The sequence below is a fragment of the Mytilus galloprovincialis genome, chromosome 8 (assembly GCF_965363235.1).
Source record: "Mytilus galloprovincialis chromosome 8, xbMytGall1.hap1.1, whole genome shotgun sequence".
NCBI classification, from domain to species: Eukaryota; Metazoa; Mollusca; class Bivalvia; order Mytilida; family Mytilidae; genus Mytilus; species Mytilus galloprovincialis.
In genome coordinates this window covers 10,584,612-10,601,400 of record NC_134845.1, presented here as the reverse complement: position 1 = coordinate 10,601,400, position 16,789 = coordinate 10,584,612, and the positions used below count along the sequence as shown (strand labels likewise).

The 16,789-nt window shown below is 34.7% G+C and overlaps 1 protein-coding gene across 3 annotated transcripts in view; it reads left to right on the top strand.

The window, feature by feature from the left end:
* Positions 1–3,398: 3,398 nt before the first annotated feature.
* The window catches only part of LOC143085058 (uncharacterized), a 33,610-nt gene continuing 20,219 nt past the window's right edge, over positions 3,399–16,789 (top strand). For 2 of the 3 annotated variants that reach the window (XR_012981235.1, XM_076261205.1), the window contains exons 1-3: positions 3,399–3,650; positions 15,261–15,859; positions 16,173–16,371. Coding sequence is in view for 2 of the 3 variants with exons in the window: in XM_076261205.1 (XP_076117320.1) it covers positions 15,530–15,859; positions 16,173–16,371 (529 nt within the window). In the remaining variant the exon portion in view is untranslated. The remainder of the gene's footprint in view (positions 3,651–15,260; positions 15,860–16,172; positions 16,372–16,789) is intronic. The other variant, XM_076261206.1, reaches the window with a different exon arrangement.

Below are 16,789 nucleotides of genomic sequence, written 5' to 3'. Positions count from 1 at the left end.
ATGTAGATGAGATGAAATCTAATAATTTACATAAACAAAAGGGTACATATTTACGGTAGTGATTGTTTTTCAATCTTAATTTACAAATTAAAGTTTTTCAATCTTAATTAACAAATTAAAGTTTTTCAATCTTAATTTACAAATTAAAGTTTTTCAATCTTAATTTACAAATTAAAGTTTTTCAATCTTAATTTACAAATTAAAGTTTTTCAATCTTAATTTACAAATTAAATGATTCAGATGCTTGATCATGTGTAAAAATCGGTGTCACGAATTGAAATTTGTTATGAAATTGTAATGCACAGAAACGGATGCGGCATACGGAGGTTCAATGATTTTAAAGTCGGCACCATAGGTCTTCAGAAGACTTGAAGTCTTCTTCCACCAAAAAATAAACTCAAAAACATTGCTGATTACCTTCAACTAAACCTCTCAGCTAGAGATGATTTATGCATGACTTAACTCATAGATAAAAATAAACTGACAACGCCATGGCCTAAAAATAAAAAAGACAAACAGACAAATAATAGTACAAAAGACAAAACATAGAAAACTGAAGACTAAGTAACACGAACTGTGCAAATGCGTTGACCATGTTTTTTTAGGAAACAAAGCAATACCAACTCTCTATTTTGTCTTTTAGTTTGGAATGGGGAATACTTGTGTAAAGTGTAGACAATGTTAAATGTTCAAATACTATTGAACGATGAAATATTCTTAGATTGTATGTATTTCTTTAGTATCTGCATCTGATTAACGCCACCTGTAGAATTGGAACTTTCACAATAATTTTGAAACCCGGTTTTGATAACTGACAAAACACAGATGTTAATAATTTAAAAAGAAGTTTTGTGGAGCACTCGGAAGACCCAGCAATATACCGTTGTTTGTAAGGACACTTATGTAGTTTAGGTATCAATTACAGCGATGGAAGATCCAGTTCTTCATCTTTGGTTGAAAGTCCAAAGGAACATAGGACAGACCTATGATTATCCAGGATTTTATCTTTAGTAATTGTCGGGGCGATATAAGTTGAGTTTCCAAGTGACTGACGATCGGCAACACCTACTAGTAATTCATTTATCAATCAGTTTATGTAACGAGACTTACATACACAAATGATGTAGTTAAGGGCTTTTTCTTACGGTGCAGGGACAACAACATATTTGTCATGAATGTAGGTCAAGTGATTTGCAACATTTGGGTCTTGAAAGATTGACGTAGCATCGATATTGATAGACCCATTTATTTTATAAATGCTGATTTGCATCAACGACCTCACAACCTTAATCTGTTCGGAAAGAGTTTCTACGTCTTCTTTCTCACGTTTATCCCATTTCCTGGCTTCGAATGAGTTCATTGGTATTTCGAAGTTGTATTTCTAATTGATTGATTTAGGTTCATGATATTTTGGATCTTTGGATAACACATTGCGCACGGACGTGTTATTGATAATGTTGAATTATACAGGTATAACATGGCCAGCAGAAATATATGTGAATTGGGAACTGATAACTTGTTATAGTTTTCTTTGACTTGTTTTTGTATATTTCTAAAAACAATAAGTTTAAAAATTTGATACTATGGCAATTTTTGTAGACTTGTCTTTCATTTTTGCTTTTGTGCTTTGTTTATAGAGTATCTACATGCATTTTTTTTTCTTTGTTGACACAGTTGTTTGGTTTAATAGTGATGCAGATTTTACACAATGTTGACTACTGTACCCCTTTTTTGACATTGTTATCTATATATTATGTCTATATGTTTTACTCGAACATTAATGTTATCAATATAAAGAAATTTATGCGACTGTCATACAAGTGAGAGGTTTAGCTTTCTATAAAACCAGGTTCAATCTACAATTTTCTACATAATGAAATTCCTGTCTTAAGTCCGTAATATGACAGGTAAAGGAAAATGTCAACAGTGAACATGAACCAATGGTCAACTTTTTGGTTGTCTGATTCGAGTCACATATCAATTCATTTGTATACGGTAAAAACGAGGATTTACTTAAACTATTATAAAATAGGGTAAAACAGACAGAACTATAACTATTTATATGTAAAGTATTCTGAAATTATTTCAATGATAAATTAGATATCGTCTAGCCTTAGGTACACGCGAAAAAAATGATAACGCATATTATCGAGTCCATGCATTTGCAATTGATTTATTTTAGACTTTTTGTAATTTTAATACATGTTGTGGTATTTTTAAGAACTAAACTTGAAAATATGAAACAAATCGGTGAACAAGAATTTTACAGCGAATACCCCAATGAAATATTTGTTTACCGAAACCAATCCTAAGACAGTATTTGACTCTTTAAATCACTGTATTATCATTAAACCCCTGCAATGTCTCATCTTCTTCTTTGGTATCGTAGTTAAACTCAATAATGAGTATTCAATACGTGTGCGTTACATAGGTGCTGCTAATAAAATTGAGAAGGGAAATGGGAAATGGGTCATAGAGACCACAACCCGACCATAGAGCAGACAATGTCTCTTTACAATAAAAGATCAATAAGGTTTAAAAAAAAAGAATATGGTGCATGCTGTACAATTGGTACAGGACAAAAACATTCCATTATCTAAGTAATCGGTGTCCCATATTTGCGAGCTTTCACTGTCGATTCTGGTAATTTTTCCAGGCTACAACTCTTGAAAAGAATGAGGATCTGAAGTAGTCGTGTCTTGGGCGGATGCTAATGTTTGCCATGGTATTGTCGTGTCTAGATGTTCGGTTTAATGGAATCAGGTAAGTTTCTGTTGGAATTGCTACTAGTCCATTTACAATTTTGTAAAATAGGCATACTCTGATGTTTAATCTTCGTTGGTATAGAGGTATCCAGTTAAGCTTGCTTATCATGCTAGAAACACTTGATTCGTTACTGTAGTGGTTGAAAATATAGCGACGTGCTCTTCATTGTACCGGTTCTATTTTGTCTATATTTTCTTGCGTATAGGGATCCTATATCGCTGTGCTGTATTCTATTCTTGGTCTTACAAGTGAGTTGACAGCAATGTAGTATCTAAGTTCACTTCGTATCTAATCAGAACCGGCCGATTATCAAAATATTACTAGATATCTGGGACTTTTATTTAATAGTCCCAGTAAAAATCTAAGTCGTCTGAATAAAAAAAAAACGGGTTTACTTTCTGATTGCACGCAACATTGGGTTTACCTTATAACATATTTCGAATGGCGTGCATTTATCGTTCACTTCAATTTGAAATACACTGTTAGTCGAGACTTCAGGTACAATATTTAATCAAATATTAAGGCATTCATAAATCTCTTATGGTCATGAGGTTTATCGTCACGCGTGCTAAATTGATTCATTTCCGGTAGCACACGCGCAAAGTCCTTTGAGTCATGTGAGCTAACACATTATATAGATTCACAATAATGACATAATGATTCTGTTCGATGGACAATTATAGAATGTTGTAAACTTTCAACTTAGTGTGTACTGACGTACCTTTTTGAGACTCTGAAATAGCTCAGGTTTAAGCTGATTGAATACTTTATTTTTGTGATATAAATTTAATTTATGTGTAAGAAATGGAAGGTCAATATTTAAAACGGAAGAGACAGAGCAAACGTATTCATTAGACATGGAATGTAGTAATTATCGAACGAAGGTATGCATGTGACGTGTATTGATTGTTTTCTTTCACTTGAATTAATGGTTTGTAAATTTTAAAAGTGCGTTATTCAAATGTATTCAAAATGAATTGAATATACAAAATTTGTTTGACACCTTCGTTTTGTTAACTATATATAGCATTCATTCTATTTTTAGAATATTTAGATCACTGTTTTTTTTAGAGTTATTTAAATAACTAACATATATTACGAATGACAAAATAAATAAACCGGAAGTGAACGCTTTTTTCGTATTGGACCGTTTCGAAAAAACAAATTAAACTCTTACTTTAGAGTTATAGGGCAACGTCAACAGTTTTCGCATGCTGATGTATCCGTATTAGGGCTGATTTGACCATATCATTTAATAAGCTAACTTTATCATCCAATTTCAATAAGAAGGACTCCAAGACTCCGTGTTGAAGATTGTACCTTGACATATAATTATTTACTTTTATTAATCATGACTTGAGTGGAGAGTTGTCTCATTGGCACTCTTACCACATCTTCTTAAATCCGAATACACATTTTGATTGAATATTGCCTAAACAGTAATTGTAAAAATAAATCACCACTCCCGGTTAAAGTTGTTAAAGTTCCATACAATCGAGAGAAATAATAGTGGTAAGGATATGCTATAAAAGTGTCCGTTTGGTATATAATAGTTAATTATTGAAGACATGCAGGAATGTCGATTGATGTATTTTTAGGCAGTTAAGCTGCCTTATGCGAGCACCTTAGATTTGTGTTCTACACAATAAATGCTGAAATATGTGCCATTGTTATTATCTAGCTGGATGTTATGTTATAACTAATTGGACCGTTTTTCATACTTTTTATTCTTGATTATAAAAAATATGATCAGAAAAACCTTTAATGATTGTCGATTTATCCAAAAGTTTTGAAGTTGCACATAGGAAGAAGGGCACTTTAGGAATCTTTATGTAGTTTATTATCCCCTGAGATTTTGGCTAAGCTGTCATAAAACAAATGTTTGAAATGTTTAATCGCCGAAAATTTCTAAAGACAAGTAGTTTAGATTTCCCAATTGGCAAAAGTCGTAGGAATATTGTTTGTCGTCAATACGTAGTCAACTACGTCAGTAGTTTTAAAATAAGTTCCACTGTTCATGCTGTTGGCGGCAATTTTAAATTATAAGACGAAATTTTTTTATCTTTTCAATTTGGAGGCAGGGGTTCAATTAGCGGTTGTCCGAGGTCTGCGAACTTCCACTTTTGTAGTCGGATTTTCGCTTGACATGCACGACTTGAGAGGAAATAAAAAATAACTTTGCAAACCTTTTTACCAAAATCTCCTAATAAACGATCTCGAAACTTGTTTTTAGCATTATTATTCATGACAGCGATGTTCATTTTGTTCAACCGCTAGCTTTATACAGAAAATCGCCGACAAATAATGTGTAAATTCGAGTTAAATCGTATATCTGACAAAAACAACATTGAAAACAAAATGGCTGACATGAGAAGAAAATTCTTATATCGGATCCGATTCTGGAAGCGGATATGGGTAATTCCGGGTTTTGGCGATCTTTGAACTTTAAAAAAAAAATCAGACAGATGACAAAATACATATTTGCATGGTAAATAAATATAAACACTAGAATTGAAAACCAAAAGATATATGTAAAAAAATGAAAAAACAGAAAATATTTTGTACTGAAAATGTGAGAAACGTACAATTAAATACAATGATGATGAAGTAGAGCAGCATATAATGGTGCAACAGTGCCAGCGTTCTGAAGATCCATAGGTATCCATAGGAAACTCAAAATTACTTTTTGACAAATTTTAATGTCAAAATCCAATACAATGTGAGTCTTTGTGACAGCTAGGAACAGTATATCTAACAATATATATGGTCCTGGTGACAGTAAAATTTTTATTCATCAGTAATAAATGTTGGTAAAGCAAGTAAGATGCTTTAAAAGTGTTAACATATTACTAAATGGGTATTTTTTCAATTTTGATGGGTCAGTTAAAATAGCTGGAAGTTTCTTATTTTACACATATAGTGCAACTTGATTATATGATACCTGAATGTAAGCAAATTATATGTATGTGGAGTCCTTTGGGGCACTCTATCCCCTCCTGTTTGATAACTTTGAAACGGATGAGATCCCCACCTCTCAACCATATACATTCATGTATTGGACTATAACTAATCAAATGATATATAGGTGAAGTCCCTAGGGTCACCCACCACCTCCTGCTTTAGAACTTGGAAACAGTCGAGATCCTCACCCCCAATTATATTTATTCATGTATGGGACAATATAACCAATCAAATGAAATACAGGGGGAGTCCCTGTGGGTCATCCCACCCCTCCTGTTTGAGAACTTGGAAACGGTCGAGATCCTCACCCCTAAACCATATATATTCATATATGGGACAATATAATAAATCAAATGAAATATAGGGGGAGTCCCTGTGGGTCATCCCACCCCTCCTGTTTGAGAACTTGGAAACGGTCGAGATCCCCACCCCTAAACCATATATATTCATGTATGGGACAATATAACAAATCATATGAAATATAGGTGGAGTTCGTGGGGCCACTCTACCCCTTTCTGTTTGAGAATTTGAAAACGGTTGAGATCCCCTCCATAAACCATATATTTTCATGTATTGGACAATATAAAAAATCAAATGAATTATAGGGGGAGTCCCTAGGGTCACTGCACCCTCATGTTTGAGAACTTGGAAACAGTCGAGATTCTCACCACGTAACCATATATACTCATGTATGGGACTCAATAACAAATCAAATAAAATATAGGGGAAGTCCCTGTGGTCACCCCGACCCTCCTGTTGTTTGAGAACTTGGAAACAGTCGAGATCCTAACCTTAAATTAAACCATATATTTTCATGTATGGGACAAAAGAACAAATCAAATGAAATATAGGGAGAGTCCCAAGGGTCACCCTACCCAATCCTGTTTGATAACTTAGAAACAGATGAGATCCCCACCCTCAACCATATATATTCATGTATTGGACAATATAACAAATCAAATGAAATATAGGGGGAAGTCACTGGGGTCCCCCACCCCTAAACCATATATATATTAATGTATGGGACAATATAAAAAATCAAATGAAAAATAGGGATAGTCCCTAGGGTCACTCACACCCTCTTGTGTGTGTTTTGAGAACATGTAAAAGATTGAGATACCAACTCCTAAACCATATTCATTCCTGTTTGTCATTTCAAAAAGATTGAATGACAAACAAGGTCAATCTCATAGGCGTCACATATGCATATCACTTTGCTAGACCTAACACCTGTCATTTTATTCCAAACTTAGACATCATGGACTTGGGTTGAAGGTGGGAGTCATTTACGTTTACTATGGACAGGTCAGTCATACCTCACTATTGATCCCTGTAGTAGTAAACATTTGTTTGATTTGTGTCTCATAACTTTTGTACTGTCGAACACAAACTCAGTTTTCTTTCCAGGGAAGTAAGTCCATTCATACTTTTACAAGCCCATACTAAAGTCAACTTGAAATACTAACAGTCAACTCATACGAACAATTAAGATCAACTAGAAGAACTGCAATCATTGCAAATTTGTACCACTGCTGACTCGAGACTCATGACCATGAACAAAAAATATACTTGATATATACGTTGCTATTGAAAACCTTGATAAAATATGAATTATTTGCCTTAATGATTAATTCATTAAAAGAACATAAATGTACAATTATATATGAATGTTTAATGTTTGTTGCCACAGTTTTCATAATTATGTTTGCCTTGGTTTTTGGTTAACTGCCTACAGTGCTTACAGCGTTTTGATTCTACTATATTTTCCGAGTATTTATTGGTTTCTTTCATTGAATTAATGGTTTCTGAATTTTAGTTTTTTGTTTTGTTTAAAGATGAGCAGATATATTTGGATACCTTTTTAGATTTTGGTTAACTTTTACCCGATCTCCTCAAACGCAAACATTTTCTTTAATTAGATGTCGAAAAATAGAGATATTGGTACCATTAAATATGATTTTCATGTTGTTGAGCTGGGGTTGTGGTCTTTGTTGTCGACTGCAGCTGTGGTAAACACTTAGATGAAGGCGAAAAAAAACACTCTCATTCAAATGATATTCAACTACAGCTTCATCCAGTTGAGTTGATATTACCAGTACCTGATCATAAGAGACGCATTACCCATGTTGTAATAATGTATCTTTAAGCTGTCTCTTTCTTGATTTTGAAAAGAATAATAGTCTAAGATAAGCACAAAAAAGCGTTCTGTGTATTTGCATGGTAATTGAACATTTATAGTTGAACCAGAGCTAAGTCGAAATTTTTGAAACGTGTCTAACTAAAATTTATTACCAGGTCAACCCTCTTTAACTGAAACAAATGAGATACTAGTATATTGTCATCGATTTCTTCAAAGACCAAGGATCCAGAAAATGTTTTCTTCTTTGTAACTAACTTGCAGCAAATCATTTCGGCCGTCTAGGGATATGGAATGTATTCACTTCATGAAGAAGAAGGATATTTCAGCCCATTATTGTATATCCTTCAGCTGACGATTTCAGTAGGTCAGTTGTGTCTTCCTGATATGAACAACATTTTGGCAAATGAGTTTCTCAATTGAGAAAGCTTACAAACGATTTCTTTTCGCCATTTTAGAAAATCAACTTTTATATAAATAAACACGAAAGATAACGTCAATATTGTCTGAAAAAAGTTTCTTTACACTGATATTCAGGTCGAGGGATTATCCTTTGGCCAGCTGTAGAGGACTGTGTTATATTGAATTTAATTAAATTCGGGTAATACAATTGAAAGTTTGCCTAAATGTACATTCAGCCAGATTGCTCATTCAGTATCATTTAACTCCCGTGCGATCTGTACACCATCCAGAGGAATAATTAAGACATACCATTCTTGGCTCGACTCTCTTGCGTTAGAACATCCGGTCGATTCAGGTACGACTCCATGACTTATATTTGGGGCAATCATGCATGGAGTATTTAGGAGCACTTTGATCTTATATCGAGATCATCAGTAATGATTCATTCCATTGAGCTCTGGAAGTGAATATAAATCATTATATGAAAGATTTCAAGTGATAAGTGATTAACAATAAGTAATGACTGGTAATAAATGACATTAACTTCACAATGGACTGATGCCAAGCAAAGGTTAAGGGCAGACGCTAATAAGAGACTAAATTTTAAGAATTGGTTATGAATAAGGTCGAAAGATCAACCTCAAACGATAATACAAATTGATTACTCTCAAAGTACTACGATTTAAACATTGGCGTGTTGTATATACGTAGTATAGATCAAATGAAATAAAATATACATAACGACATGGTCTTACAAATGGTATCTTATCATGAAATTATGTCTGACTGAACGGACGGAAAGAGTTCCATATGGCAACCCCACACAAAAATATATTTTCCCGATATGAAAACATTCTAAAAAGGTTTTTTGTAAGGGGAGCTTTATAAAAAAATGAGGCATGGATTTTGTTGGGGTTAAAAAATTTCTTTTTTTTTATTCTGAATTTCGAATAAAAAATAATAGATATTAGTTGGTTTTCTTTTATGCCATTCTTTTTTCTTTTGGCACCCCCATTTCCACTTGACACCCCCATTTCCATTCCACACCTTCCTATATTTACATGATATCTGTACATGTGAAACATCATTTATATTACATTATATCTTATATCTTTTCACATCTATAACACTATTATGAAGAAATATATATATATATACCTGTATACCCTACTGAGATTCGAACCTCCAATCTTGGGATTGGTAGTTCACTGTCTGATCCACCAAACTATGACAACTTGGAAGATATTCGTTTTAAAAATGATTATATCCTTAAAGATAATTCTATATGGGTATATCAGGGTTATTTTTGCTCTTTTAAAAAGGTAACAAATGATATTGTTAAGGAGGCTCGAGGGTATAAAAATTTCAGAAAAATATTAAACATTTGTTTTTCATTACAAATTTTATTTATTACCTTTTGTAGTTGTTACTTTGTCATATGGTACAAAAAACATTCAAAACAATTAATTCGTGTTGGCTTCAGATGACTTTTAAAATGTAAACATCATTGAAAAAGTTCCAAATTATCTCCCTTTGGTGGAAAAATGCCATTTTTTGGCTTTAAAATGGAAATATCTCTTTTCACTCATCGGTGACCTATATTTTTTAATATAATTTCGATATATGCTGTACTTAAACTAAATTATTGTAAAATTTGAGCGATTTCTGTAATAAATTTCTTTTTTTATTTCGATATTACATTTATTTCTCCTATTAGTTCAACAGGAAAAAAAAACACTTTTACAATGATGTATGCTTCTTTTGAAGGCAGATTGTGAGCGCAAATCAACGGTGACCCCATTTTTTATTTCATTTTTCTATTAACTATAAGATATAGTTCATTTATAGAAAAATATAGAGAAATCCTATATAAATGATTTAGACCCGCGAACACCCTTAAGTTTATATAATGTAATTAGCAATACATGAAATGAGTATTTTTCACACTCCAGTAGTTACACTGGTTAATATTTTTATTATACTTTTGAATTGAAAATCAAATTTTTAGAATTAAAATTTAGTTTTGTAAATGAAATATTCATCTTCATAAATTTAGATATCAGTCCACTCGCTGCATTATTCAACCGGAAACCAGCCAGAAAAAGAACCATGACCCCGTGACAACCTCTCCCACCTGACACCTGTGCGTCCTAAACCTTCATCATTTATTCCTTAAAATGCTAGGCACTAAGGGGATGAAGGGGAGGGGGAGGGACCTCTGATTTATGAAGGTGAGTATTTAATTTACAAAACTAAATTTTAATTCTAAAAATTTGATTTTTATTACATTAAATACCTCATCGTCATAAATTTAGATAACAGAATTTAACGAAGCGCTGAATCTCCATCACTAGGAGGAGGAAAAACAACCTGTTGAGCAGCAACTAAAGGCCCTAAAGAATAGAGGTTGTCACAATGAAGAGGCATGGAACGTAAATAATGGTTATAAAAGGCACTATCAGACCTCCAAAAACCAGCTGACATGATTTCCGACATAGAGGAGGAATTAAAAATGTTCCAAGAAGAGGTTAAAGCTCTAACTTCATGTGCTTTAACTAGATGTTTAACTAAAACTTCAGAAGAAGCAGACTTATAAGCCAAAATAACAGTATTGCAAATCCAGGTAGAAATGGTTTTAGCAGAAATGTCAGAAATTCTTTTTTAATAGGAATGAACAACCTAGAAGAACCAGCAGATCTTAATTTAGCTGAAGAAGCTAGGTAAACAATCAAGGCTCTTACTGGACACAAAACCTGATTATCCGCCGTTGGAGGTAACGCAGGAAAAGTAATTAAACCACAACCTTTATCAGGTAACTGGTTCTTTGCTAAAAAAGATGGACCAGTGAGAAGAGTAACTGAAGACTTATCAGCCGCAAAGCGGAGACAAGACTTAGAAATTAACAAGGCATGAATCTCACTCCTTCTGCGACCAGTAGCCAAAGCTATCAGAAAACAACATTTGTAAGATAAAAATTTCAAGGAGGCTGAATGTAAAGGTTCAAAAGGCGGGAACTGAAGAACCTTCAAAACTAAACCTAAGTCCCAAGAAGGAACCAAACGCCTTTGACGAGGTCTATTAAGGCAAAAGTGTTTTTTATCAACAAGGACAAAAACTCATTGTCACCAAAATCAGAGCCTCCTGAAAGTGATATTGTTCTGGCTATGGCAGATCTATATCCCTTTATAGTAGAAGGAGAATAACTTGACTACCTTCTCTTCTGGAGGAAGCACTAGACCCAAATCTGTCCGAAAATCTTCTCCCAGGAAAATGAAACTCTGACTGGGAATTATCTCTGATTTTTCCCATGAAATAAAAAAAAACCCAGTCTCAGGAGTAAAAGGATAGGCAAATTGGTGTGTTCCTCCAAAAGATATCGGCAATAATTCTTGATAAGAGAATCGTCTAGGTAGGAGTGAATGAGTACTACCTGAGTATGAAGATGAGACACCACCGTCTGAAAATCCTGGTAAAAACTAGGGGTGCAATAGCCAGGCCAAAAGGCATAGCCTTGAAACTGTAAACCTTGTCTGCCAAAACCAGTCGCAGAAAATGACGAAACTTGTGAGAAATTGGGATGTGAAAATAGGCATCCATCAAATCTAAAGAGGTTGTCAAAGTTCCTAGATGAATAGTCGACCTGATAGACCTGTTGGTCTCCATTTTGAAATGTGGGACCACTAGATACTGATTGAGAACAGAAAGATCTAGAACTGGTATCATTTTCCCGTTCTTCTTGGGAACCAAGAACAGCCCGGAATAAAACCCTAGATGAAAAGGAAGATTGACCTCCTCCAACACACCCTTTTGAATAAGAATGTTCACTTCGTCCTGTAACAACTGATTCTTTTGAGAATCCTTTGTCACTGACGGATTGATTGGAACAGGAGAAAGAGGAGGCTGTTCCAGAAACTGAAGTTCCAATCCCCTCCGTAAAATCGAAAGTACCCACTTGTCTGAAGTTATCAGAGCCCATTGATCTAGAAAGTGGGACAGCCTGCTCCCCACTGGAAGATGAGGAAGAGGAGAAGTATAGTTTTCCTTTTCCAGTGGGGAACAATTCAACGGAGGGGACAACACATCACTTACCCTGCTTCTTTCCCTTAACAACTTAGTTGGGACGAGAAAAAGCTGGTCTCTTCGTAGGCTGTGAAGAAGAAGAGGTAGAAGCCTTGGGTTGATGAGAAGAAGAAGGATTGTCAACCTGAGTAGTCTTGACAAATCTTTTCCCATCAGTGACCTGCACATCCACCTTGACCACAGGAGGGGCCTTATTTAACTCCTCCTGTAACTGCTCTAAGGGAACAGAGAACAACTTGTCCTTAGACAAAGGAGAACTGACAAGTCTCTGCTGAAGCGCTTCAGAGACAGTCGATTTATCAAGAATATCCTGTCTCTTTGCAAGAGTGAAGTTGGCCACAGTACCAAGAAGAAGGAATTGAGACATTCAAAGACTCTTGTCTACCTGAAGCAGCATATACCTCAAGTCTGAAAATTCCTCCCCTTTGTCCTTTAAAAGAGACCCAGCTGCTGACAAAAAGTGCTCAGCTGTCTCAAGAACTAAAGTCAAACACCTCAGATTATTCTCTGACTTGACATAAGAATCTTGAGAAAATCTGAGGCCATCCAAAGGTTTCGAACCAAGTAAACTAGAAAAAGCCCTGTCACAATTAGAAGCCGACATACCCAAGGAAGATCCATGGATATCAAAGTCCTTAGATCTACATCTCCCTGGGTAAGAGGCAGGTCCGAAACCAGATAACTAACTACCACCAGTTTTGCTAGTGTTAGCAAGATTCTCAGCCAGAGAAGAGTTTACAAAGACAAAGTAGTTGTAAAGTGCCCCAACTCTGGAAAAGAATAATACCCCTTAGACTCTGGCTTGACTATACCTGAGCAAGCCATGAAATCCGAAGGATTAGAAGAAACCCTAGGTGGAGACGACATGGGCATATCTGACATATCCCTGCGAATCGAGTAGACCAGACTCCTAAGGCAATCCGAGTTGCCTGAAGAAGGCTCTTAAGGAAAGAAAGCATCTGCCTCTGTGCTTACTACACTGTCAATATCTGAAATACCACCTTGGTCATCCAAAAAGTTACCTTCCTGACTTCTAGGAGCCAAAGACACCGAGTCGTCTTCCAACAACTGTCTAGGAGGTCTGGGAGGGTCCTGTGCAGGATCCTGAGACAGACCCCTAGACTCCATCAGATTTTTTTGTTTGTTACCAAACTCCAAGAACTTAGCATTAACAGTAGCTTGAATCTTGTGTATGGACGTGGTAAGACTCCTCATCTCATCCTTAAAAGAGGATGACTCTGAAGAGGGTCTACCACCAAACCCCTGACCAGACCAAACTGATTGAGTCGTATACGGGTCAAAGGGCTGGGGATAAGGCGGCAAGTTGGGCATACCCATAGGCATGGGAGGATAGGCAAAATCCATGGGCCACCTAGTCCTGGAAAAGGGGTCACTCCTGATGCCAGATGGTAGAGTCTCCTGCCTTCTTGTCTTGCAAGACACAGGAGACGTTGGTATCTCTGCAGGACTAGTAACGGTATGTGAGACCCTGCTAGGCCTAGATAGCCTCAACTGACTGGCACCAGGAGTGAACGGCAAAGTCCTGACAGGAACAGGTTCTGAGTCCTGTTCCATACCAACACCTGAAACCCCTGGAAATTCCAAACTTCTATCCCAAAATTCATCAGAATGGGTGGCCGAACGCCAAGGGGACAACAAATTACTGTTGGAAGTGTGTATTTGACTGTCACTTACCTCTTGGGTAGCCGAAGCTGGAATTTTATCCATAATATTCAGATAAAATGATGACAAAATTATCTAAATATACTTATAATAAACAAAAATATCAATTTAAATTTCTACATATATGAATAAACAACTTGTTTGCAAAAAATAAACTTTTTCCTCCTCCACAAAAGCGTGCAGCATGCGTTGATGAACCGGAAAAAATGATGACGGTTTAGGACGCACAAGTGTCAGGTGGAAGATGTTGTCACGGGGTCATGGTTCTTTTTCTGGCTGGTTTCCGGTTGAATAATGCAGCGAGTGGACTGATATCTAAATTTATGAAGGTGAGGTATTTAATGTAATAAAACGTACTCACTATTTATTTCATTTCCTTATATATATAGTTACTTTGGAATTGATATTGATTTAACATGGGATATTCTTCAAGTCCTATAAGGATAATATATACATGACTTTAAGAAAACGGAAAGTTATTAATAATCCGAAAAATGATATAAATGAGGAAGTATCATCAGATTCATCACAATTTCAATGTGGACAGTTTAATATAAATACAAGTTTTGAAAGTGACAATATGATCCTAGTAAAAGTTTATTTTCAATGTCGGAAGAATCGCCTTTTGCTTGTGGTCAACAAAAAACTAGCAACGTAGTTGAAAAATCAGTGAGTCTAAGATCTTACTTTGGTGTAAGTAAAAGTTTATTTTCAAGTTCTGAAGAATCCGAGGCAGATGTTCCTAATACAAACAATAATGATGTTGATTTTGTGTCCGACATTGTTGGTGACCTTAACAATAATAATATCGAAAATATTATAGATGGTGGTGAAAATGTTAATACTAGATCTAATAAAAAGCGCGGTAAATATAAAACTTTGAATTTATTTGGATTAGGAAACATTCTAACAGATGATGACAGCACTATAGAATTTTGTCAAAATTCTGGTTTATTGCCTAAATCTGTAAAATGCACTCAATGTGGAGATACACTAAGTAAGATATGTAAGATATAAAAAATCAATCGTAGTGGCAGGAAAAGACAACAGTTCAGATTCCAGTGTAATAAAAGAAAGTATAAACGGACAAATAAAAATCATATTCCTTTGCGTAAAAATACATGGTTTGAAAATGCTAATGTTTCTTTACGTAAAGGCTTATTACTTATATACTGTTTTGTACACAAATTTCCATATGATTTAGCTATAGATGAAACTTCTATTTCTTCAGCATCTGACTCCGACAACGAAGGACAAAGTAATTTAAAACGAAGAAAATTAGAAAGTTCAAAAGAAACTGTAAATGACTATTACAATTATTGTCGTGAAATTTGTTGCTATGTAGTTGAAAATATCAAGCCGCAGAAAATCGGATGACACGGTTTAATTGTTGAAATAGACGAGGCTAAATTTGGCAAAAGAAAGTACAATAGAGTGAGAGTTGTGGACGGAAATTGGGTTCTAGGTGGGATTTGTAGAGAGACCAAAGAAATTTTTCTTATGAAAGTGGAAAAGAGAGATAAAGATACCCTTATTCCAATCATAGAACAATATGTTGAAAAGGGAAGTACAATAATAACTGATTATAAATGTTTAGGAAAACTAGGGTATCAACACAAAACCGTCAATCATTCTGAAAACTTTGTTGATCCAACTAGTGGTGCATGCACTAACCTTATTGAGAATAGATGGTGGTGTATCAAACGACAATTGCCAACCACACATACAAGATCAAAAACTTTTGATAAACATTTGATGGAATATATGTGGAGAACACTATACACAGATAAAAGTTCACTATTTGACAGTTTCATTCAGGACATGTACAAAGTATATCCCCTATGTTGATTTGAAATTAGTTATTGCACAAAAAAAATGAAATAATTATACATAATAAATGTTTCACTTTCTTTTATATTAAAATTTATGGTACATATACCTGTTTCAAGAAGTGACACCCCCTATTTCTGTTTGACACCCCCATTTTCCTTAAATCTTAATTAATGACTTGTAAAATAAATTTATTATTATTGTACATTAAATATATTAATTAAATATATTTTCTCAACTTTTTGGGTGGGGTGTCATATGGAACTCTTACCTTATATTCTTATAATTTGATATAACATATTCTTTTTTTCAGATATCAAGTTATACGGGATTAACAGTTTCTGTAATTGTCGCGGTATGCTTTGGATTTGAATTTAAGTGTCCTGAATCATCTCAATGGAAATTTCGGAAACAAATATGCAGCACACCGGATAAGTATTCTTGCTTATATGATATTGAAAAAAGAATATACACAGAATCATGTACGGAAAACAGAGATTTCGTAAAGGCTGGTAAGCAAACCCTTATTTACGATACTGTTGTCAGGTCATTAAAGATTGCATATTTTGGCTTTTATATTGATTCACTTATAGGGTCTTTGCATCGGAACTAAACACATTTATTTAAAAAAAAACAGTTATTGGCATGACACGAGTTATGTTCTTCTCATATATTTTATGATAGTATGATACTTAACCCTAACGGGAGGGATTGTGCCTGATATTCATATGATGAAGACATAATCTTTCAATCAGTTTAATTGAGGTCTGGAGCTGGCATATCAGTTAACTGCTAGTAGTCTGTTGTTATTTATGTATAATTGTCATTTTATCTATTTTCTTTTGTTACATCTTTTGACATCGGACTCGGATTTCTCTTGAACTGAATTTTAATGTGCGTATTGTTATGCGTTTACTTTTCTACATTGGC